This window comes from Scomber scombrus, chromosome 14 (assembly GCF_963691925.1).
Source record: "Scomber scombrus chromosome 14, fScoSco1.1, whole genome shotgun sequence".
Taxonomy (NCBI): Eukaryota; Metazoa; Chordata; class Actinopteri; order Scombriformes; family Scombridae; genus Scomber; species Scomber scombrus.
In genome coordinates, this window is record NC_084983.1 from 5213820 (window position 1) to 5239027 (window position 25208).

At 41.0% G+C, this 25208-nt stretch overlaps 2 protein-coding genes across 2 annotated transcripts; one reads left to right on the forward strand and one right to left on the reverse strand.

Annotated features, from left to right (window-relative positions):
• Positions 1-4323: 4323 nt before the first annotated feature.
• Positions 4324-16494, reverse strand: umodl1 (uromodulin-like 1). The gene is made up of 17 exons (XM_062433720.1): positions 16419-16494; positions 15894-16136; positions 15475-15633; positions 14737-14864; positions 14405-14588; positions 13469-13609; positions 12114-12380; positions 9992-10246; positions 9434-9546; positions 9050-9269; positions 8283-8438; positions 7005-7378; positions 6697-6857; positions 6222-6458; positions 5364-5520; positions 5124-5208; positions 4324-4511 (listed from the first exon to the last, which is right to left on the reverse strand). Exons 1-17 carry the CDS (start codon positions 16492-16494, stop codon positions 4324-4326), a joined length of 3144 nt encoding a protein of 1047 aa, XP_062289704.1.
• A 1845-nt stretch (positions 16495-18339) lies between these two features.
• zbtb21 (zinc finger and BTB domain containing 21) lies at positions 18340-24630 on the forward strand. Its single transcript, XM_062433434.1, has 2 exons — positions 18340-18420; positions 21204-24630. The coding sequence occupies exon 2, from the start codon at positions 21206-21208 to the stop codon at positions 24290-24292; it is 3087 nt and encodes a 1028-aa protein (XP_062289418.1). The 5' UTR covers positions 18340-18420; positions 21204-21205; the 3' UTR covers positions 24293-24630.
• Positions 24631-25208: the final 578 nt, after the last annotated feature.

Genomic DNA, 25208 nt, shown 5'->3' on the forward strand with positions numbered 1-25208 from the left:
CTTATACAGAGACTGCTGCTCTGTACTGTAAATATCTAGTATTTGCAACTGAGTCGGATTAGAAAAAGGAAGTTATTTCCCCACCACAAAAACCAAAAAAACTTTCCGCTTACATGCATGTTTGAAACAGCTTTTGGCTCATAGGTCACAGCTGTTTGACCCATGGCATTATCACGAAGGTGCTACATCATTTTCTGGTTTCATGCAATTTTATTTTAAATTATTATGTCAATATTATTAGAAATACCACACCATCAAGTGCTTATATAACAAATACCTAAACAACTGTACTGTACATTGATCAGTTTTAGTGTAAATAAATAAGCATAAATTGCAGATTGCCATACTGTATTGTAGTTTTCGTTGTATGGTTAGTCATTTTTCAGATAGGGGTAAGTGAGGAAGAGTTCAGCATGTAGCATAGACACAGGACCCTTATATTTAGATGCAATGTGACACCATGATGTTTAAGTGCATGACAAAGGGAGAAACTACAGTATGGTTAGAGTAATTGAAACTGACCGGGTGTTGAAAATGTTCAGGAATAGTTTTCGACAGCTTACATTTTTCTACAAAAAACGTTTTGTTTTTTTTCATTTAACAAAATAACCTAAACTTTTCAGATGCCCCCTCCTGTCAAATGTGACTTGCTTATAGTTCCTCCAGAGTGATGTATGTACAGAGTTTGACAGAAAAAGGCTGTTTTCACATTTCTATGCTGAAGAAAGGAAGTTTCTCTGTACTCATCTTCAATCTGAGTTTAACAGGGGGGATGTACCCGCAGACTTAGCCTGAAAGCCGATCTGGTCCAGTATGCAGCATACACAAGAGAGCACAAACATATGAATGAACTTTAACTTTTGAGATTAAAAATAATCAAATATATATAGAAAGAGCAGATGGAATGTTAAGAATTGTTGTCTGGGTGTTTGAGCTTTTTGTGGGAAAACTATATTAGACAGAAATATTTAATTGTCAAAGCAGAGTATTTTATATATATCATAAAATATGTCTAAATGGATATTTAATGTTGCATATACACAAACTGCCAAAATAAAATGGTCTGAAATTGGCAGTATTTTGATTGAAATGAAATAAAAAAGAACTATTTGATCAAAGAACAAATGAAGATGCTGACCAGACATTCAGTGCCAGCTTGCAGTACTGCTGTGCTATGGACATATTTCTGTCAGTACCAAAGAATGTATAGAGGTTTCATACCCAGCCCTCTCAAGTTTGATCCAAAACACTGCTCTGAAACTAGTCAGGAACTAGAGCTGGTCCACTGTCGAACAACCCTGTTTATTCCACCATATGTATCCCTGCTGGACGAAAAAACTAGGACTGAACCCGTTACTGTGCGCTCCCGTCAGATGTCCAAGCCAACAACAAAAAAGGAACGAGGGATGGACTGCCTACTTTCCTTAAAAAGCACAAGCAGCATTTGTGGAAATGATTTCTAGCAGGGTTTTTTGGGTGCCTCATTAAGTCAGGTACTGATATTTCATTTATGGCTTACAGTACGGTTTGTAAAGGAAAGAGAGATTAAGAAGCAGGAGGGAGACTCAATAAAGCAGCTGGTTTGAAGTTTTGGTGCAGAGAAGCTGTTTCCTTGTCACAGTTCATGTTGTTCTTCATTAAACTGGCCTCCACTTATTCTGCTGTTAACATTATAGGAAACTGTAAATGACAATATATATGATTATGCTCACATCCCCTCACTCCATTCCCACACACACACACACACACACACACACACACACACACACACACACAAACAAACACACACACATAAAGTGCCCATACTGCATAGCTGAGCTCTGTGCTTCAGATGTGGTGTCTCCTCCCATACAGTATGAGGCATGCCTTGATGCTGAAGCTTTCTGGGGTTTGTGGAATTGTGTACGGAGAGGCTGTTGTCTTTAACAAATGCTCAGGGAGGGGAAGTAACTCTCAACCCATCAGTCTTAATCAGTGAGTCAGCCGTCTTCATGAAATATTCACAAATAATTCAAAGGGCCGTGCAAGGAGAGTGGATCTCCAGCATTTCTGTTGTGTTACACTGCAGATATTGGTAGTAAGAAAAATATGAGTGGAAAAGCTCTATTTTTGCTGTTCCATTCACTTTTGTGGGTGGATTATTAATGCAATCATTCAGATTGAAGACCACCAAACCCCTTTAAAAAAAACTTCACATCTGGAATTTCAGCCTCAAGCAGCATCGACACCAAATATGTATACATCGATGGAATTGAATGACAAACAAAAGTCACATCAGGTGATTGAGAATTAACCATCAGGTGACCTAGATTTGTCAAGAGACCCTAGACAGTACAATTACACTCCTCACATTTAAGGATTACAATCCATTACACATCCCAGCTGCCTGGAGGAAGGTCTATGAAAACACAATAAGGATGTTTAATTAGTAATGACCTGTGTGAGTTGATGTCTGAAAGCCTTTGGAGATCCCTGCTTATCCTGCACGCACGCAGCCCATAAAGTATGATGAATGAGTGTGTGTCTCAAGGCCGCCTTGACCTGGATGAACGGAGAGAAACGGATGTGAGGAAGAGGGGGAGGAAGGACACACAGATCAGGTTGCAGCCATTATGAAGGGATGTGGCTCTGCTGTTTTCCGGAATATTGCCTAGATGGACAGAGTGGAAAACTACTTTACCCCCCACCGCCACCACCGCCACCACCGCCACCACCCATCTCCTCCTTAATCTCCAAGGCCTTATGAATTTACAAATCACTCCCCAGACACTCATTTCTTGTATTTAACAATGCTCTTGCTAGTTGTCACCACTCTAGGTGTGAAGGTTATTAATGATCAGATGTACAGTGTTTTTAAATCCAGAACACTCATTGGATGAGGTAGAGGAAATTAATTTGGAGTTCAAATTTGCATCACAAAATTTGACTGTTTTTTTTTTTCTTTGTTCTAAATCAATAATAAAGTCACATTTCACGTTTTTGAACTGAAATGGTTCCCCGCTCTCCCTCTCTCCATCTCCATCCATCACTCCCTCCATCCTTGCACTGGGCTGTTGCCATAGAAACGGGTTGCCAGGTCTCAGACAGTGAGGCTGAATGGGTTAATTAGGAGACAGAGCAGTAGCAGCCCTCCAGATGGTAGTAAGCTCCCCCTCTCTCCCGCCTCCCCACATGTCTCCAGGGACCTCCCTCTCAAAGAGAAAGCCTCTCCTGTTTAGTATTCACCACCCGCCGTCGATCCAGGAGCTGCATTTATGACCCTGTAGTCAACAATGCGGGATTATGGGAAGTGTGGGGAGGAGAAGGGTGGAAGAGGGGAGGGAGGGAGGGCTGGATTCCCCTCTTCAGCTCTGCTCAACTGAGAAAGGCTTACTAGTGATCTTTCTTCTTAACCGATGATCTGATTAACAGAGAACATGACACCCCTCCTCTCTCTCTGCCACCTCCACCGCATCCCATAATGTCACCTATAATAGCAACCTCTTCTCGTATCACCTCATACGTTATGTCGTCTCCTGTAAACATTTGAACATGTTTTCTCTGTGCATGCAGGAAGCCACCTTGCATTGCATTGATTCTCGGAGCTGAGGAACTGTGACAGCAGCACCCTCTAGTGTCTGCACTCATACAGGACATGTTTATTATTGTCAAAGCACTTACAGCACAAATGAACAATTTGTACAAGTGAGAGTAGAATGAATATTTCTGATGTGTAACAGTACAAATATTAAAACTGTAATTGTAGAAAAATAGCAGCTAAAGGAAAATAAAGTGATAATTGTGCTTGAACAGGATTGTAAATGGTATATTTTAAACATACTGGACTACATCAACATGATCATTTATACAGCCACACACAATACAAACAAGCTTAGTGCAAACTCATAGCATTACAAATGTATTGAAATGTTCTTCATACTCAGAGGGTCTTTTTAATATTATGAATATATTATATTAAATTTCATATACAGTATTCAATATGTTTGTTCACAGATATGCAAAAAGTGGCTTAAAATATTTTAATCTTTAAAATATGTCACAAATCATACATATTTATGTTTGTTTTAATTTAAAAATATTCATAAAATATTTATAGTGTTTATATTTGACAACCCAGCATGAAACTATTCTATCATTTTAATATCGTTAATATATGTCAATGGGCAGGTGAAATGTAAATATAATGTGTTCTTCATAGATGTTCAATGTGCAAAGATTTGCAATGTGTAAATGGTGCAATAGTGCCCCTTAGTGGCAGTTGTAGTGTAACATCATACCAAATGTATCTGCTGCAACAACATTCATCTTGTGACTGCTGCACCTCTAAGTGTTAAACACAAGGTAGGTGAAGTTCTCCTCCTTGGGTTTGACGCTGAAGTTGTAGTGTCCAATGCGATTCCTCTGGTAGTAGAAAAGGCAGACGAAACCAATGATGAAGAAGAGTGACAGGCCCACTCCAAGACAGGACAATCCAACTAGCTGCAGAGAGTTTAATTCCTCATCAAAGGACTCTGAAAGGATATGTGTCAAGTCAAAGTATTAAAAATCAGTGACAAAGAAAAAAGGATTCATCTGAAAATGACTTAAATTGATACGTTAGAAGATTATATAGACACTGTGACTTTTATAAGTACTCTTATAACAAACACATATACGGCAGACAGTAAAATATGACCAAAGGCTGATTAAACAACTGAAAAGTCAACTTCAACTGAAAAGTATATGATTTAAAAAAAAACAGTTCTCTTCAAATAAATACTTTATGACATTTTCAGGGTTTTCTGAAATGTGTATTTTACATCAATCTACTCCAACTTCCCTCTCCACCAGACTAATGACAGAGACAGCAGCACTGCTGGTCTAATTCAAGAGCCCATTCACATTCTAAAATGAGACTCTCAGGTTTATAATGGATACTGAAGACCTTTGTGGCTTTTCCATTTTAAAAACTAGCCAGCCTGTAAGAAGCAGAGTGGAAGCTGCAGTACCATTGTTAAATGGAATTCAATCCTATCTTTGAGTCAATTTAGCACAGCAGAGGCTTGTAAGCTTAAAAGTATTTCTTTTATAACAGAACCACACATAAAATGTTAGATATTGTTATTCTGTATAGGAGCACTCACCATTCTCAGACCTGAGTATTGGCCCAGTAGAACCGACAGCGGTTCCAATTGTGTTTGAAAATCGAGATGTTCTTTGTACACAGTCCTGAAAGTGAACATAAGCAAAGATAATCATAAATATCACTGACAGAGCAGAAATCTCTTCTTTGAAAATTGACATGCCTCAGTCAATCAATTGTTTGACGTTCATCCATCTTTTTGGAGCTGCAACTACATTTTTTGTATAGAGGATGTACTCACAGGAACACAGGTAGCAGATCCAATCTGCACACAGACCTGCACCTGGCAGTGCAAATAGATCATATTAAGTTTGACGATGGAGAATATCTGTACAGACACGCGGGATGTGCTGGAGTTCCCATTCATCAGCACCTGAGTGTATGTGTTTAGGGAGCATCTGTGGAGCATGGACAATGAAAAACTGAGTCAGAATTTTTTTTAATTCTCTTAAATCAATAGAATGACAACCAAAAATGTACATTTCATATACAGTATCAGTTGAAGTTTGAACACACCTTCCCATTCCCTGTAATGAAAAAGGATGTCCAACTTTTCGACTGCTACTGTATGTCAGTGTTTTTTGACATATACAGACACTGGTGGACTTGCACTGATATGATTTCACTTGATGATATCAAAGAATACTTTTTTGAGTCAGGAATTGACACTGAGTTACTGACAGCGAGGTTTGGCGGTATCGCACATAAGATTCATCTAAATATAGGACTTCCTTTACTAATTTAGGATATGTACACATATCCCAGCAAATTCACCACTAGTGCAGAGTTGTTCCAGCTCTATAGTGCACATAAATCTAACCACCCCACAATCCATCTCTCTGCTGTTCATCTTAAGGAGGAACTGGCTATCACCCTAGCCATTAGAGTATCAGTTATACTAGTATTTTATTTTCAACCCCAAAGCTGAGAAACTATGAAGTAGTGGTAATAGTAGTGATATCTGTAATCATAATAATTGTATAAGTTAATCATTTGTAAATGTCATAGCAACAATTGTAAAAAACAGTAAAGAAAGAGTTCATTTATTACTGACATTAATGTAATCTAAGTACACATAGTGCTGTAGACAGTAACAGACCTGTTGTTCAGGAAGATGTCACGATTGGTGTCTGCAGGGTTTGGGGTCGGGGTGGCCCAGCACATGTTGATGACTACTTTAATCTGCGGTGAGGAGGTGTTGAGGCTGACCTCCAGCACCAGGGCCTCGTCTGGAGACAAGCTGTAGTTGTGGGGTAGAGGCACTGTACCGTTCATCAGCTGCACGGTCACCTGGAATGACCCCGAGCCTGTGATGACATCTTTGATCATGGCATACCTGGAGGTGGGTGAGGGGAAAAAAACATATACAGCCCTCCATACGACTGCAAAGCACTGCCTGCACTATCTTGATTGATTGATCTGTTACATAATTTTACACATTCTAAGAAGCACTAGTCCTTTGTGTTATTTACCCAATAACAAAGTTCTATATCTCTATCTGCTCTGCTGCTATTAGTGAAATGAAAACTGGAAAGCTAGTATGCTGAGTAATCATGACAGCAAGTGGAACGTACCCCATGGAGCCGAAGTCAGCAGACATGAGCATGCTCCTCATGTAGGTGCACATGATGGGAACCTCCAGGCGTATTCTGGGTACCTCCACTGTTCCATTGGGTAAGATGTATGGGTCCATGTTGTTGATCAGGGTTACAGATGCTGTGTAGTAGGTGTCATTCTAAAATACCAGATGTCAGAAGCAGTTTGGGTTATTTTCCGGGTTAATGCACTTCAGTTTCAGAGATAGAATAGTGGGAAGGATAGTATCTACAAGAAGCAAAAGTTTCCTTCTTGTGACATTTTTCAGAAGAGAAAAAAAACTTACATGCACAAGCGTAGTGTCACACTCATCCCACGCTACGGTCAGCTGGGCATGGGTGGCATTGCTGTTGTTGATACCGCATTCCTCCTTGCCCAGGTACAGGGCGCTCTCCCTTATACTGCTGCTCATTAAAAAGTCCTTGGCAACTGTCACAGTGATGGCAGCAATCCTGCACTGGACTGAGATAGCCCCTGTATAGGCATTGATGACAGTTCTAAGGGCAGTAGCATTAGTTTTAGCCATAGCAGTGGTAGTGGGGTTAGTGATGGTGGTTGTAGGGCTAAAAGTCATGGTTGGTATTGCAGGAGTTGTGGTTGTTGTTGAGGTAGTAGTGGTGGTTGTAGTAGTTGTGGTTTTGGTTGGGGTAGAAGCGGTGGGTGCAAGGAAAGAAGTGGTGGGTGCAAGGAAAGAAGTGGTGGGTGCAAGGAAAGAAGTGGTGGTTGTCGGGGCAGTAGAGGTGGTCACTGGTGCAGTAGTGGTGGTTATAGGAGCAGTTGAGGTGGTTATTGGGGCAGTAGAGGTGACTGCTGGTGCAGTAGAGGTGGTTATTGGGGCAGTAGAGGTGACTGGTGCAGTAGAGGTGGTTATTGGGGCAGTAGAGGTGGTTGCTGGTGCAGTAGAGGTGGTTATAGGGGCAATAGAGGTGATTGCTGGTACAGTAGAGGTGGTTGTAGAGGTAGTAGTTGTGGTTATAGGGGCAGTACTGGTGATTACTGGTGCAGTAGGGGTGGTTATAGGGGCAATAGGGAGGATTGCTGGTGCAGTAGAGGAGGTTAAAGAGGTAGTAGATGCGGTTATAGGGGCAGTAGTGGTGATTACTGGTGCAGTAGGGGTGGTTGCTAGTGCAGTAGAGGTGGTTGCTGGTGCAGTGGAAGTGGTTATAGGGGTAGTAAAGGTGGTTATAGAGGCAATAGAGGTGATTGCTGGTGCAGTAGAGGCGGTTGTTGGTGCAGTAGAGGTGATTGTAGGAGTAGATGAGGTGGTGGTTGGGGCAGTGGTTACAACTGGGATTCCTTTAGTAGCAACAGTTTGTGTGACTGGAGGAGTGGTTGAAACCAGTGTGGTAGAGCTGACTGTGGTGGTTACAGTGGTTAAAGCTGGATCACTGCTTGAGAGTGTTATTTGAGAGAAAGTGGTGGTGCTAACTGAAAATGATGTTGTTGGTGGTAGTGGTATTGTTGTTGTTTCCAATATAACTGCACAAGAAAAGATATCCTGGTTAAAAAATGCAAACATATTATACTGTTACCCTTAAATTTAGTGCATATATTCCACCACTATCAGATTGTGAGGCATTACCTTGACAGGCTCGTCCAGGCCTTTGTGAGTTGTTGTCTTTAAATCCGTCCATGCAATTACACGTGTAGGAAGCCCAGATGTTTGTACATTTCGCCCACTGGGAACAGTCATTTTCCCCTGAAGCACATTCATCAAAATCTACAAAAAACAAAATATTCTGGCTTAATAAGTCAGGCTTTCCTCTGTTCTTAGGTAATGTACTCTAGGTTTCTGGCTTCCAAATGGTTTTTCCACTTGATAACCAGACAATAAGCCCCAGCACTACATTTTAGTATGTCTGACACTTCTAAATCTTTCGATTGATTTTGAAAGCAAACATTTATTGCTTTATGACACAAAACTGAAAAAACACCTTTTCTGCAAGTACAAAAAGCTGAGCCCAAAAAAGAAGAAAAAGCCAACAGAAATTGTGTAATAACAGAAAGTGTGTTCTACGGAATGTCTGTGTCATTGTGGACAGCACTTACTCTAGTAATTTTCTGCTAGATTACCATAGTTGGGCAATTCACATAAATCGAAACCAAAAGTATCAAAATTGAGGAAGAAACGGCTTGGATATCTTGTCTTTTAGTCCCTGGTCTGGTGTGGGTCAAAATCCAACTACAGCACAATCCTCCCTGCACCTTAGTCTGTATTTTTGCTAACATCTTTTTGACTCACAAGATACATTCAGAGAGTATTCTTTAAAGCCATTTTTTCTTTTGCTTTACACGTATATTCAGTATCAAAGACACTTAGAAGAGACATACCATTTATGCTTGTGTTGTTTTCATCCACAGTGTATTTGGAGCTGTTCATCAGGGAGTTCAGCAGAGCATTGGACACATTTTTGATGTCTTGGCTTTGATCAGGGGGGAAGATAATTCTGAAGGTGACCACCACACTGCCTGGAGAAAAGCCTCTGATCTCGATTCTCACCTGGCTGGAATCCACCATGTCCTTCATCTCTGGAGATAGAGATCGGTAGATCTGTTGGTGGCAAAGAAAACATGCTCACAATCAGAATCATAATGGATGAAATAATAACACTTGTCATGTTAGTTCATTGAAACTGATATGTTTACTGTGTGTGGAAATTTAAGGATTTTTAGATACATTCCATTCTGTCTGGATAATCCTCATAACACGCCTACCTCAGCTACAATGCTCGCAGAGAGGTTTTTGTAGGCCTGGCTGCTGGTGGTCTGCAGGTCAGCAGTGAACTGGATTTGGGTAATTCGAGCGGTGGCGTCAAGAGTCTGAGCATCTATAAAGAAAAGTCTTACTTAGTACAATAGACACATTTTCCAAATTAAATGTCAGCCCTCTTACCAGCCCTGGGCTTATTGGTTGAAAATGGACTCTTTATCAAATATTAGTCATTCAGAGCCATTGTATTGCCTTTGTTATTCCTTGAGGGTATGAATCAGTGACTGAATCTTATCTTATTTTCAAAAACAAAATCTGGGTAACAGGTCCTTTCCTTTCCTTTCTAAATTTCCTATGTTTGTATAATCCTTTTAGTAATATTATCATTAAATCAATAATAGTAGGTCATGAAAAAATTTATTCGGCCAAAGAAACAATTTACTATAAGGTGTGAATATACAACTTAGCCTCTTTTCCTGTATATCCTATTAGATTAAACCATTTCAGGTTCATATACAAACAGTGGCACAATGAGACTACTGATTTATGTGCACAGATCTTACCAGTTCTGACTAATATATGAAGGGTGTGTCCTTGGCTTCCGCAGGAATGAGGTGTGACAGTGACATTGTAGAGCTCTCCAGGCAGCAGTCCTCTCATTTCCATCATTGTGTCACCGGTCTCCCAAACATTGACCTCTGACCTGTTGCTTAGAACCACTCGATAGGTCTGGTTTGTTTGAAACTGGCTGGACCAGGTTATGCAGAAGGAAGTCCCAGTGATATTGGCCGACTCTAAACTGGAGATGTTGGGAGGAGCTGGAAGGTGGTGGTGGGGTAACAGGAGCAGAGAAGATGGTGCCATTTATTCATTGTGGATTAAGCAGTAGTTTAACATTTTGAGAGATACACTTATTGCTTTCTTGCAGAGAGCTAGATGAGAAGATGGATTCCAATCTCTAACATTAGAGTGGTATCAATCTTCTCTACAGTTCACCCCTCACACACATAGCTAACAACACAGTCCAAAAATGTACTGACAGTAAGACAGATGGTAGCTCAGGGTCCTTTACTTTTCTTGCAATACATACATAACTGAACTTGGGTTTATCAGCTACAGCAGCAAACTCAATAATTCTGAACTCAGTAATAGCTGAGAAAAGCCTGAATATTGATGTGACTCAGACGCCACTGTCTAACTTTGTAAGTACACTTGGATCAACTTCTTGGTGTTATTTTCTGTCAGTAAGACCACTATTGCAAAATACTAGCTTATGAAACCCCATGATGTCTTTACAGAGCTAGTCATACACATGTCCCCATCCAACACAAGTTTAGCCATACTGTCGACCAAAAACCATGATACAGCCATTAGGACTGAGATTTTGCAACATGTGTTGACCTACTTCCTCAGCAACACCTGTCTGAAGGAGAAAAGCCTGCAAAGTGAGTCATCAGTATTGTCATCCAAGTGAGTGAGTGAACCAACACTCTTGGACACTCCAGGTCTTATCACTCCGGTCTTATCACTCTTAAGTACCACTCTCTCTGCATCTCACCTTAACAAATTTACATCACTAACAATCCTTTTCACCACCAATCACCATTGGTCAGTGTGACCTATGACCCTCCATGATGTCACCAGGTAAATTAAAGGATCAGCTGACCTTTGTTTCTTTCTGAGAATAGAGTTTTCTTCTCTTCACTGCAGCTGAGGGCATAGCTCAGCTCTCTGCTTTCACATGTGGACTGTTCAAAGCAGACGCACACAGAACCGCAGAAGACGCGAGGTCCTGCGTTATTCAAGTTATTTAGCCCCAGTGGCTACAACACAGAAGCCGCACAGCCAGCACAACTGATCTTCTCAGCGATACAAAACCACAATTTATCCCGGCATGGCTCACCCAAAACTGGCAGGATCACAAAGCAGCACACTAACAAGCCCCTCGTCCCCATAGATCGGTAGGATTAAAAAGCAAAGCATCACATCATAGCATAACAGCACATGAAGAAGCAGAAGACTTGATCCATTTTTAAAAATTTCAATGTACATGTACTGATTTAGTTAATGTATTCACTGAGCTTTACTGTTATGGCATGTTATTAAGTTTATTGAAGAGCAACACAGCTAAGTTGATGTTAGTTTATGCCTCCAAATGTAACTTTCAACCTTCTATCTTTTTCTCACACACACTCTTTCTTAAACATAGGCCCACACAAAGAGGAAGCTCCAATCTCCCGCTTTACACACTCTTCTGTTTTTGAGCTAACATGTCTGTTAATGATTGAACACGTGGAGGCAAAACAAAGACACATGCCACGTGGTCCTGGTGGCCATCTTTGATTCTGTTATCTCCTTTGTAGTTTTACATATAGTGTGTTTTTGCTCCTTTTTGTTATCATTTATATAAAAACTTCTGAATATAAATGCTGTTGATTTAATGTTGTACAAAAATGAGTATTGCAGATGTTTTCACTGTAGAACTACAACCTTCAACTTATACAAGGTATCCATACAGTATAGTAATTGTGGTTGTTGTTAAGTTAATTCCAAATTGATAGTTATGTAATTTTTATGCAACTGAATCATTGAATTGGCTATCTCTTTAAATGCCCAACAAAAATTGTGTGTGATCCCTCCAGGAGGTTCTGAACAGCTCTGAGATAAAAATAAAATATTTCTTACAGCATGCGGTTGTTGGCAGAGGTGACTCGACAGTTGAGCTCATGCTGGTATAAGGTGCAGAACTCGTCCAGTGAGGAGCATGTGATGAATTATAAGGGACAGAGCTTGTATTACTCAGAGCTGTAGTAGTCATGTTGATGTCAGTGGAGTTGAAGGGACCCACAGTGCTGCTCCCTGGAGGGTCCTGTGTTGTGGTGGAAGCTGGAGTGTAGTTCATGTTCATGGTTGGAGGGAAGCACGGCAGGGGGGTCCATGCAGTGATGTCAGCTGGGGAAAAAAGTGTCAGTGTTAAATCTTAAGTTTCCTATGCAAAATGTTAATTTTAGAGATAATACTGTGGGTGATATCAAATTGGTAACATTTAAGTATATCTGTGTTTAAAAACAAAAGAAGTCATTTGTCTTCACCCAGCCACAAGTTGTGGTCTGAGGTGATGACGGAATTACATTTAGGTTCAAGCTAACCACAATTTACTGGTTGAAGCAGATATGAGAAACTTGAGGAACTACTTTGGCTGCCATGTTGCCATCTCTAATTGTCAGTGCATCTACTGTTTTTTGTTCCCCTTCAGCTTTGTCAAAGACAAGTCTTGCATAACCTTGTCATTCTTGTCCTACCACAGAATTTCTGTTTGTGTCTGATGCAACATGTCTTGTGCTTTTCTGTCTTTTGCACATCTGTTGTTAGCGCAGGTGATGAATGTTTCCCTGCCATGTTTTTAAGTTTGTTTCTTTGCATTCAATTTCACCTTTTCAGCAAGATACTGAGAACCTAAGGGTCTTTCCCTATGATGAGACTTATAAGACGATGAAGAGAAAAACATTAGTTTACATATAATCTTCCAGTGCACTCTCACTTGTCAGTTAACGGCTGGAATTCCCCACAACAATCTACCGGCTATGCATCCTTCGACACGTTTATCTGATAAAACACAAAAAATACGAGACACGTGGCTCTAATCTGTGGCCAAGATCTTGCTCTTGATCACTATCAGTTAATCAAAAGGTTTAAATGTTGATGCACTCTACCTATTTGTCATGTACTGTCTGCATATTGTCTATCATTTCTGGTCATATTATGAATTCTTAAACCATAAAGACGATGTAACTCCAAGTAAAAAAGGTCTGATAATTAACCCACATTTTTATTTGCATTATTCAGGATCTGCCATAAATTTTAAGGCTTGCATAATGTAAACATATTTGGTCAAAGTAGTATCAAAGGGATGAGAGGGGAATGATTAAGGAAGTGTTCAGTGAATGCTTAGGGGGTATTTATTTTCGACTCTAACCATCTTGATTACTGTATATAGTATATTCCCCGCTTCTTGAAATGTACCACCCAGTCACCCGCACCTGTGCAATGAGCTCCAGGGTTGCCGGGATCAACATCAACGTATCCTCCACGGCAGGCGCACCGGTAGGAGCCCACTGTGTTGTTACATTCTGCCTGAAGGGAGCACTGACGGAGAGCAGGGTGTGCACACTCATCTACATCTGCAATTAAAATATAGAGAAATATGAGGAAGCTAGACAGGATTTACAATGACATGTGCATCCTGTTGGATTCAGGTTCATGTTTGCAGAAGGCGCTACGACAACAAGAAATCATCCATGGGAATGTGTCAATTAAAAAAAATACAAATACTTCACCTAACAGTTATTGAATTTAAGTTTGTGGAGTTATGGTGCCAAAATCTTTTTTTGGGGTATTTTTACTGTAATGGTTTCAGGTATAAATACTGCAAATTAAATGCAATGTGCAAGTTGGACTTTCTTTAATATGTAATTCAAAGGCTGAGGAGACCAGAGGTGTCTGAAAATAATCTCAGAATGTTATCATGCTGGCATAAAATTAGACATGTGCACACAATGTAGAAAGGGAAATTAATTATCTGTAAGTAAACAGTTTGAAGGCAATGCAGTGTGTGTTGGTGTATATTTACCGTGCTTTTGTGCAAATGTAACAAGAATGACTGATTCATGATTAATATATGAACGTGTGGAAGTGTATGCGTGCTTGTGTGTATGTGTGTCTGTGTGTGCTCGCTCTGGTGTTATTTTCCGCTATTGCAGGAAACATCCCACAGATGACTGTCACTCAAGTAAGTGGTGGGAGAAGGAAACTGTGGTGCGACTGAGTCATTTTTTCCTGAACAACGTGTTCTGTGCAGCATGATTCATACTCAAAACTCTACAAGAATGTCATCTCTCCAGAGAAAAAAAACAATAAAAAAAAAGCCCCTTAGTGAGAGATCAGTGCTGCCGTACAGAACAAGCGTGTCTCCTCACCTTTCACGGTTACAGATGACACCTCCTGTATGTGTTTGAGGAGAAGATGCAGCCTTGATGTGACATTGTACAGTGAAAGAGTAAAGTTGCAGGCGACCAGCAGTGCAGTAGCTGTTCTATATGGATGCACAGGCCATGAGCTGAGGTAATAGACTGACATATCAGACTGCAGAGCTCCAGTCACCTATTCGAGATACACAGATACAACAATCAATGTGCAATTAATGATTAAAAAAAAACTTGAAATGACCCTAAAATAGGCATGTAGACAATAGGCAATATTCATATAATGTATAAATCATATAATGTATTCATATGAGTAATAGTAGTACCATTGCTTGCAGTAATCTTGTGTGATTCAGAAGACCTCTTTCCTTGGACGTTAGTTGGTGGTAATCTGTCTTCACTGTCACTGTCACATTGAAGCGGTATCCTCCATTCTCAGAATAATTAGCTGAGCCTGAATGATTAAAAAGGTTATTTAAAGGGATAGTTCACCCAAATCACAACCAAAACCCATATTTTCCCACTTAGACCTCGTGGTTATCTAGCATGCAGACATGTTTGCATTAATTTGACCTGGTTTGGAGATGAAAGCATGGAAAATGAAAGTCAGAAAAATCAATGGTGGGGTTACTTTCCACTGAGGTGTTGCCCTCAATAATTTCCACTGAGGCTATTTCCTCAGCGCGTGTACTACTACTAATAATAATAATAATAATTTGAATTAAAATTAATGTCATAACTGAGTCAGGTTGTTTATGTTTATGAATTTCCTCTGCTTGTGCTATACTGTTACACTATGTTTTAGCATGAAGTATTATCCCTTAATTGTCACTTGTAGCCACAGTTACACCCCAGAAACTCCATAGGCTCACTCTCCTCAGCTTTGAACATGATAAACAACATTCCATTCACCTATGTTGTTCTCTCTGAGACTAACTGCATGACTAGACACCACTTTCTCACAACTTTTCATCATTTAGGGAGAACATACTCTTTAATAAAAGCAAAACCATAATGGCTGTATATTTCTATAAGTCATAAATACAATCAGGATATATACTAACTTGCAGGATCACTGCAGACAAAGCACCCCGATCTCTGGCAGCATTTTTGCCAACCTGGGCAGTCTATGTCCCAGTCACAGACCTCAGATCTGGGATACAATCCATCTGCATTTGGACAGGATCCTGGCTTGGCAGTGAACTCCCCAGTCCTGTTTACAGCTTCATTCAAAGGAAATAACATGTTACGTACCATACATTAGCCGTGAGATATTTGTAGCAGTTTGTGAGCTTCCATCTGGTGTCTTGTACGCAGTGTCACACAATGAATGCTGCTCGTCTGTGTGCAGTATGTGATGCCATATCATCAGATTTTACCAACACATGTACAAAGACTTGAAATGTAAGACCAAACACAACTGTGCATGTTCTGCTGTTATCTTTAAACCTGGTGATAGATAAATGATGTGCAGCACACTCACGCAGGGCACAGTAACGGCCGACCTGTACGTATCCCTCGCAGCACCTGGTCACCTGTTTCATCACTGTCTTGTACTCAGACTGATAGGTCATCTTGTAGAGTGTGACTGTGCATGTCTTCCACAGGAGCCAGCCACCACAAGGCTTTGTCACAGTATAGGGGACTTTATGCAACGCGACGAAGCTCACAATGCTCGTCTCATTGTGAATACATAGATGGTAGCCAGATGCAGAAAGGCTTTTTCCTAGAATGAAATACATTTTGTCAATTTGCCTGTTGGATAAGTGCCTTTGGTAGATCCTCTCTGGCTGTATAATGAAGCTAAATTTCACTTATATTTTGAATTAGTCTTAAATAATGCTCCTTGATTTTGACTTAAATAAAACATGATGCATGTCTAAACTACCATCTTTTGACATTACAAATATTAAAAACAAACTATAGCGGGTAAAGCAAAAATAAATACATAAATCAAAACAAAAATAACCTTCTAATAGTAATAAATCATGTCTGTCTTGAGGCCTACCTTCATGTTCAATATTTTGTCCCCTGCAGAGAACCAGCAGGGCCACGGCCACCCAGGTGGAGAGCATCCAACCCATTTTTCTCATAATCTAAGCTATATATTTAAGGATCACATTGTATGTGCATGTTTCTCGTAAGGTTGATGCTAACTCACTGTTCAGGGTGTATTCAAAGATTAATTCCTGTGTGGCTGTCTGTCTCCTCCCCTTGTTCCACCACCTGTCCCTTATGGATCACAAAATCACAGCAGCCATCAGGTAAGTATAAAATGTATGGTAATATAAGTTATATGTGTCATTGTACTGAAATGATGTTCATTTCTGCAGAACATTACAAACCACAGAATTGAATATCTTGCATTGCCATGAAGTATAGCAGCATGACAAGCTGGTGAGTCAGTTATTACAAAGAGGAAAATAGCCTTTGATTCACATGGTATTCACAAAGAAAGCTCAAGCCTCATTTTTATGTCTGTAGAATAATTAAGTTGTCATTTGACTCATTCTTTGGCAGTTTGGGGATCAGTAAACATGTTTATGATGCCAGGGAGAGAGACATGGCATGGGAGGAGTCAAAGTCCCTAATGATTTGGTTTCCACACAGGTAACCATGGCAGTGCCTGCTACGCTGCTGGCATTAACATTCTGTGTCAGCCAATAATGTCAAGCAAGGGGGAGTGAGAACTTCCCTGTCATCTTTCCTGCCATGAAAAATATGACCTTCACACTCATTATACGAAGGAAAAGCGAGATCCTTTGGCTGTCAAAGATATGTTCTAACAAAAAATAGACTACATCAAGATTTTGTCATCACTTTGACATTATGAACATCAATATCTGTTTACATTTGATGAAAGAAAACTCGACAGATCTATATTCTTTGAAATCTTTTCATGCACATTTTCATTCTTGGCCAATGCAGTGATTAAAATAATGATGCTTCCTTTCATAGTAATGAGGTGTGAAAATGTGCTTGATTAAACTTGCTTCAGTCATTAGATGATAATGACTGGGTACTGCTCAAGTGCTGGAGTGTGTGTGTGTGTGTGTGTGTGTGTGTAGGGGGTGCAAGGCATGAGCTGGATATACTTAAGTCACTACTCTCAGAACAGTTACACCACAAAATTAAAATCATCAGCTCAATAGAACATCATTTTTGTGATTTAGTTCAGACTTTATTATAAAAATTATAAAAGCAAGCTTTAGCAAGGGTGCAATCGGTCTTCTTAGCATCAGTGCCCCACCTGATTGGGTCATGAGGCTGTTGTCAGGTTGTGCAGCTGACAGAGCGCTCCATGAAGACGTCTGTAGGCCAAATAAACATAACAACATGTCCCCACTGGATGCCATTAATGACACAAACTTACTGCCTTGCTATTGTGGCATCCATTCAGTCAAGGACTTAATTAGTTTCAGTGGGGTTAAGGGGGCTTGTAGTTACATGCATATTTATTATATCTGCAACTCACAGTATAAAGTTGACATAGACAGAGGCAAAGCTAACGAATAAAGTAGCTGGATACATAACAGAGGTGTTCAAAAGAGTTTATTTCATTTACTAAAATTAAAAAGTGGGCTTAGTTTATTTGAATATATAATAATAGTGAACATTTGTGTTTATTTTTTTTAACATCAAAGGGGAATTTAAAAAGGAAAAAAGTCAGTATGGAATGTAACTTCAATTAGCTGCCATTGCTTTTCATAAAAACCTTGTGCCTAAAAGAAAAAAATAAGCAGACACACTGACTGCTGAGATGAAAAATATGACCTATCCCTTTAAATTAGCTTCAGTGTCAAGTCTTCCGTCGGTCCCGCCTCCTGGTCCGTCACCAGCCTATGAGAGCGCAGCGCACGTGACGAGCGTTCTTTGCGATGACCTCATCCCTGGTGTGGGATGACGTCAAATTCAAGATGGATGGAATCACGACCAGCGCGCAGAAACCTACACAACACTGAATAAAGTCCTGGCCGTGTGGAGGAAAGAGCGTACTGACGACGGGCATGGTAAGTGAGGAGCGCCGACCAAACTTAACGTTAAACCAACAGTAGCGGGGAGGCTGAAACATGGAACAGTTGGCGGAGAAGCCTTTTCCTTTTCCTCCCTGACGTAACTCGAAAAGGGGGATTGTGCTGCTGTAAAACCGGACTAGCTACAACCTGTTTTGCACTGAGCAACTGCGCGGTGTCAGGCCGAGTTGAAACGCTTTGGAGGTGGACGGGTAAAAAAAAAAAAAAAAAAAAAAAAAAAGCCAAACAAACCCCAGCACTACCACCACCACCGGGTGTAGCGGGTATAATTCACTCCGTCCCCGCCTACCGCGGTAGAGCTCAACTTTTCCCCTCTTCATGTGCAAACGGCCGTTCAATCGCTTCTTTCGCAATATACCCACAAAAAATAGAGAAACGCCTGTCTGTCCGTCCAAACTGAGGAGCGACGTCTCGGCTGGAGAGAAGTTACTTGCGACGAGAAAAATTGAGCCACGTCTAGTCTCATGGATGATCTAATACCTGACTTCCTCATAGAAGCTGACACAAGGGCTACACGTTTTTTTGTTGAGGAGACAGCCGCGGCTTGATGGCAGTATTTAGATGAATGAATGAAGCTTCTGCTCATGGTGCTGTTGTTATAACAAGTGTCAGAAATAGTCAACACAAGTAACATGCCTTCCGCTCACAGTTTTCAAAATAAACGCCCCCGTGTGAAAAGCAAACATTGTAAATAATAATAATAATGATAATGATAACAGTGATGAAGTCATAAGTAGTAAGAAGATAATCTTATGTTGATGCAGTTGTTCTTGTATTTAGAAAAGTTAGATAACTTCAATGCAACCAGTAGAGGCCTATGACAGAATGTACATCTTCTGCCCTGTTGAAGAGCTGTGTGTGTGTGTGTGTGTGTGTGTGTGTGTGTGTGTGTGTGTGTGTGTGTGTGTGTGTGTGTGTGTGTGTGTGTGTGTGTGTGTGTTTGTGTCTGTCTGTGTTCCTTCCTGTCTGTACCTATGTCCTACCCAGACTTTTACTGTTTCACTGTTTTTATCACTCTATAAAGTGCTTTGAATTGCTTCTGTATAATACTGGGCTCTACTACTTGACTTGACTATATACAGTATGTCCCTGATGGTTGATAGACTGCATTAGAACCATGCAAACAAAATGAATAAATCTGTGTCTTATTACTGGATGCTAAATACTCTTAATTGTCAGCTTATAAGCCACACCAGGCTTAAACTAATTCAGCCTGAAGCAGCATTCAACATCTGCTACCTTCATGATTGTCATGAAGTTTCGTTTTTATTGCAGCTGTTAACCATAACCCAAATTCATGGTTATTTAAGAGGCTGTAGCTTGTGGTTCTGTGGAGTTATCTTACATTATATATAGAGAGAGAAAGAGCTCTTTATGTTGTGCTGTTTATTTTTCCACTCTATCAGCATAATGCAATACAACTCAACAGCACATCAATCTACAGCCTTTAATATGACTAGCTGAATAGTTGAATCAACATCTCCGAAATCAATTTCAACAAAAGCTCATTAAATCTTCATGGAGTTGTGATTTATTGCCGGGCTCTGTGCATCTTCATAATGTAACAACACTATTCTGAATGTGTACTTCACCACCAGACAGAGGGATCATGTTGTCATGTAAAAGCAGTTACAAATGTAGGGATTTTCCCAGGAAACTTTTTAGACTAGACGGTAAAGCAGCCAGATCCTGACTCATCATGTGTCATAATCAAATTAGTTAGCAGATTTGGCGTTCGCTCTGTATTACAAAGTATTTCTGGCATTCGTGGAGGTGGTCTTTATTTCAGGCTAGGCGGGAAACCCTGCCAGTGGTTGAAAGGCTTGACAGACACTGCCCCCGCTTTAACTGTAATTCCTTCAAACTTCCTGCATTGGCCTGAGTCGCTGAGGGAAGCTTGACCGATCTGCATTTTCATTCCTTTTCCTGACCAATAACATGATGTAATGCCCATAAACTTGCTGTGTATGTCTTTCTGCATGCCTGCGCTCCATGTTGTGGTAAATGAGATGGTTCAACTATGACCTCTAGTGATCATCACAAACAACAACCACCACAAACATAATGACCCAGGAAACAGTCATGTCTCCTACTTAAAATATTATACAATTTATTTTATAAATCACTATTACAAATTAATTTAAATTTAAGACATTAAAATATACAACCCAAAAAAGTACAGTGAAAGTGAAAGGATGTTGCAGAGCAGTTGATTATACAGTTATAGAAGCATTACAGTACCATTTATTTATATCAGTGACCACACACTTAATGCACATTCACTGAGCAATATCAAATGATCTAGTTGGCTTTATTTACTATCATGTGGCAGATGATAAATTATATCTAACTTATAATCTAAATCACATTATTGCTAAATATGAAAAGTAATTTCCTTAATGTCTTATGTGAAATACAATAGAGACCCTACCTTGTAATAGATTTTTATTTGCTTTTCATAGACTATACATTTGTATTGATTTTGTTTTAGATGTAATATTTAATTCATGTGATATTGGACTCCACCTATTTAACTTTTACATGGTAGCACAATTGACAGAGGTCATGTTTTTATGCTGAGATGATATAATAGTACAGTATTACTGACACTGTGGGTGTTGTGGCATGAGACCAACAGACACAGACATACACTGATGAGAGGGCAATAGAGCAGGTGCTTAAGCTCCACACACGCTTAATGATTACTTTTGTATTTATATTCCTGTAATAAAATATAATCTTCTTGTCTTGTCTTTCAGCCATGGAGAGCCTAGTGCATTACAGTAATCCCTCCCATGCCCTCTCAGTGTTAGGGCTTCTCAATGAGCAGCGCCTGCGGGGACAGATGTGTGATGTAGTCCTGGTTGTGGCGGACCAGAGGTACCAGGCCCATAAGAGTGTTTTGGCCTCCAGCAGTGAATATTTCCAATCCCTGTTCACTCGGATGGACGCAGATTCGCTTAAAGTTGTGAACCTGGACTTCTGTGAGCCCGACGCCTTTGAGATAGTTCTGAATTACATTTACTCCTCTTCACTCTTTGTGGACAAAGGCAGTCTGGCAGCCATTCAAGAACTGGGCTACAGCCTTGGAATCCCTTTCCTCACCAACATTGTATCAACAAGGCCACATGCATCCTACTGTGTGTCTCGAAAAAGGCTTTCGTTCACAGAAGGGGACGAGAATGATGTCCAGACAAGGAGCGTCATTGTGTGTCGGGTCCGGAATGACACGACCCATCCCTCCCGCTCAAATTATCAGAGTAAAACATCAGAGAGATCATCGTCTCTCCACTCTGGCCGTGAGTTAGCACAGCCTCCATCGGAACACAACTCCTTTGAACCGGTCAGGAACTCTGAATCTATTACCAGGAAATCATCTGAACAGTGTGACGCTTCTGAAAGGAAGTCCACCTATCCATACGCCTCCATATTAAAAGGGAATTCATCACACATTTCATCTGTTAGACCCCAGCTGACGTCATCTGTGTCTTTCAGTGATGCTGAAGTGCAGCACATCAGGCTGCCGTCTGCCACCGACCAGGACACTAAAGAGGAGAATGAGGAGCCCCACCGTAATACCAAAGTGCCCTTTCAGGGTCAGGCCTGTGAGCCAAGCCAGACCATTGACAGGAGCGGGCCGCTCATAAAAAGCCTACTCCGAAGATCATTATCCATGGACAGCCCTGTTCCAGTCTTCTCACCCACTCTGGAGCTCAAGGAGCTGCAAAATCGTGAGCAGTCTGTTGTTAAAATGGTATCAAAAGCATCTGGGCCAGAAACATCTGCTCACAATGGCAACACAAAAAGAACATCTCCTCTGGTTCTCAGGTCAAAGTACCCCAGCAGGTATTATGAAGAAACTCAGGTCGATAGAGAGGTTAGTGTGAAAGCTGAGCCCAGCAGTCCACTCGCTGACCCAATGGATATTATTCGAATCACAGTTGGAGATGCTTTGCCAGTCAACCTTAAAGACTTGCAAACAAATTATGACCAAGGTTCAAGGCCAGACTTCAATCCTCTTGTGAAACGGAAGGACAGGCCAGACAACAGGAGGTACCCGTTCAAGAAGAGCAAAATATTTAAAGAACATGCCCTCTCGCTTGATGAGAACATGTCAGAAACTGTACCTCAGAGCACGTCAGAAACTGTACCTCAGAGTGCCAGCAGTGACTCTAATGAGAACAACGAGGAGCCGCCTCAGAACAAGATATTCAAATGCTGGAATTGTTTAAAGGTTTTCAGGTCCAGTGCTGGACTACATCGTCATGTAAATATGTATCACAACCCCGAAAAGCCGTATGCTTGCGACATTTGCCACAAACGCTTCCATACCAACTTTAAAGTGTGGACACACTGCCAAACGCAGCACGGTGTGGTACAAAACCCAGCCTCATCCTCCAGCTCCTCTGTGCTAGATGAAAAATTTCAAAAGAAGTTGATAGATATTGTGCGAGAGAGAGAAATAAAGAAAGCTTTGCTTTGGAAGTTAAAGAGGAATAAACAAGGATTACAATCTCCTGCACATACCAAAAAGCGATCAAGGCCCAGCTTCATATGTCCTTACTGTGGGAAAGTGTTTGTGTTCCAGTCTCAGTACAGACAGCATTTAAGGACACATCCTGCTGAAAAACCTGAGGAGGACACACCAAGAGAAAGTGTCCTCTACCAGGACGAGGATGAGATCATTCATGAGAAGAACACAGACGCTGGTGTTTACACTTGTCGGCTTTGTAATATGAAGCTGTCTTCAATCTTTGAACAGGGTGATCATGAGAGGGGCTGTCGTCATGCCACTGTGTGTCCTTACTGTGGCCTCCGATTCTCTAATCCAACAGTCAAGAAGGACCATGAGGCACATTGTAAGTACAAGAAACTGACGTGCCTAGAATGCATGCGGACCTTCAAGTCCTCCTTCAGCATATGGCGACACCAGGTGGAGGTCCACAACCAAAACATGATGACTGCTAAAGACCAGATTCATCTGAGGGAGCAGGAGAACAATGACGAGGACTCTGAAATGCTCAGGGAGGAGCATTTCAGTGACGAGCCTTTAGCAACTGGAAGCTCAAGGGAGAAGATTACTTACAGTGACTCCTCAGGTCCACCTATGTTCGATTCAGAAGACTCCTCATCCTATGTGCCTGAGGACCTGAGCATGGGCCATCATGGCAAGCTGGTGGTGAAGGAGGAGCCATTAGAGGAGGCTGTGAGTGAGATGGAAAACGCAGAGTCTGCCAAATTTGGGCTGGAGGAACCCGGTGTGTGGCCATGCGAGAAATGCGGAAATCTTTTCAGCTCTCGCAAAGACCTGGAGCGACACCAGGAGCTGCTATGCCACATCAAACCATTCATCTGTCACATCTGCAACAAAGCCTTCAGGACCAACTTCCGCCTTTGGAGCCACTTCCAGTCCCACATGTCCACTGCTGGCGAACCCGGAGCCAAAGAGATCGACAGACACCCCTCGCCTCTGTCTCCCTCCCCTCCCATGACCCCTCAGAGCTCCGAACGTCCCTCCCCGCAGGCCTCCGTGCTCATATCCACCCAGACGGCACCGATCGCTGCAACAATAGCCGAGGAGTCCAGCAGCTCCGAGCCTGGTAGCTCATCAGTAAACACGACAAAGAGGCCTGAGCTGGAACGGCAAACCAGCGGCCACAGCCCCCTGTCGAGGTCAAACAGCATGGAGAATTCAAGTGGTCCTCAGGAATCAGACACACTCTTTTACCATGCCCCATCGCTCTCTGCCCTGACGTTTAAGCGGCAGTACATGTGCAAACTCTGCCACAGAACCTTCAAGACGGCGTTCAGTCTCTGGAGCCACGAGCAGAGTCACAGCCACATGTGATCATCAGACAAATGATAGTAGTGCATTTTCCCTCAAAAGACAATACTTAATATTAGAATAAAACACCTCAGCCTACAAAAAGGAAGACTTTGAATGTATAGCTTATTTGCTTGCCTCCAATGTCATATATTAAAGTGGCCATGATCATTAGAGGTGTAAACGTGAATGTGCAATCAAGTGCTAGATTCCTCTGTGAGACGAGATGATTATAAATGGTTTATTTTCCTTATAAAACTATCTATAACCTATCTATTTTGAACCTATTTTAGTTGTCTATATGTATTTACCTATTTAGGTGTTCATGAGAAAACAAGGTATAGAGTTGCGACCCTCTTTACTTCAGCTGTACCACATTTGACTTAAAAGTACAACTGTATATGTTGTTTTCTCAGAGTGTGGAGAAAAAAAAGTGCTTTAAATTTTTTTTGGAGGCTGCAGTTGAATTTAAGATTAGTGCTTTTGCTTTTGTATCAGATCAGTCTCCTAGTGTGAGTGACATCCCTTAAAGATAATAACGGTGGCCTCAACAATGTATTCAATATGCACTTTGTTTAACAGTTTGATTCTGTTATGAAACGAAAGAGGTTAAGTTCAAAATGTTTGCTTTGGATCCTTCACTTGCCATAATTATGGTTTCAGGATTCAGAAGTAGAAGTGATAAATTGGCTTAATAGTATATTTTGTTTGTTCATACTTGGCATTCCTTGGAAATGTGTTTTTTTTTTTTTTTGGTTCCTAATTGCCTTTTGGGTCAATGTGTTCATTGGGCTGGTAGAACAAGATCCTCAGTATAACAGATAAAGTTATAACACATACTGTATCACAAGCGCATCTCACATACCTGTTTTACATATAGCAGGTAAGTCTGCAGGGACTAGCCTGGAGACCATTCAACCAAAACATGATGTATTTATTA

Bases quoted from the DNA above. Each gene is read 5' to 3' on its own strand.
- umodl1 (XM_062433720.1), bottom strand. From the start codon at position 16,494: ATGGGTTGGATGCTCTCCACCTGGGTGGCCGTGGCCCTGCTGGTTCTC. The intron at 6,459-6,696 runs GTACGTTCCACT...ACCCACCTCCAG, and splicing joins GCTGACTTCGGCTCCATGGG to GTATGCCATGATCAAAGATG. The intron at 4,512-5,123 runs GTGAGTGCTCCT...ATATCCTTTCAG, and splicing joins AATACTCAGGTCTGAGAATG to AGTCCTTTGATGAGGAATTA.
- zbtb21 (XM_062433434.1), top strand. From the start codon at position 21,206: ATGGAGAGCCTAGTGCATTACAGTAATCCCTCCCATGCCCTCTCAGTG.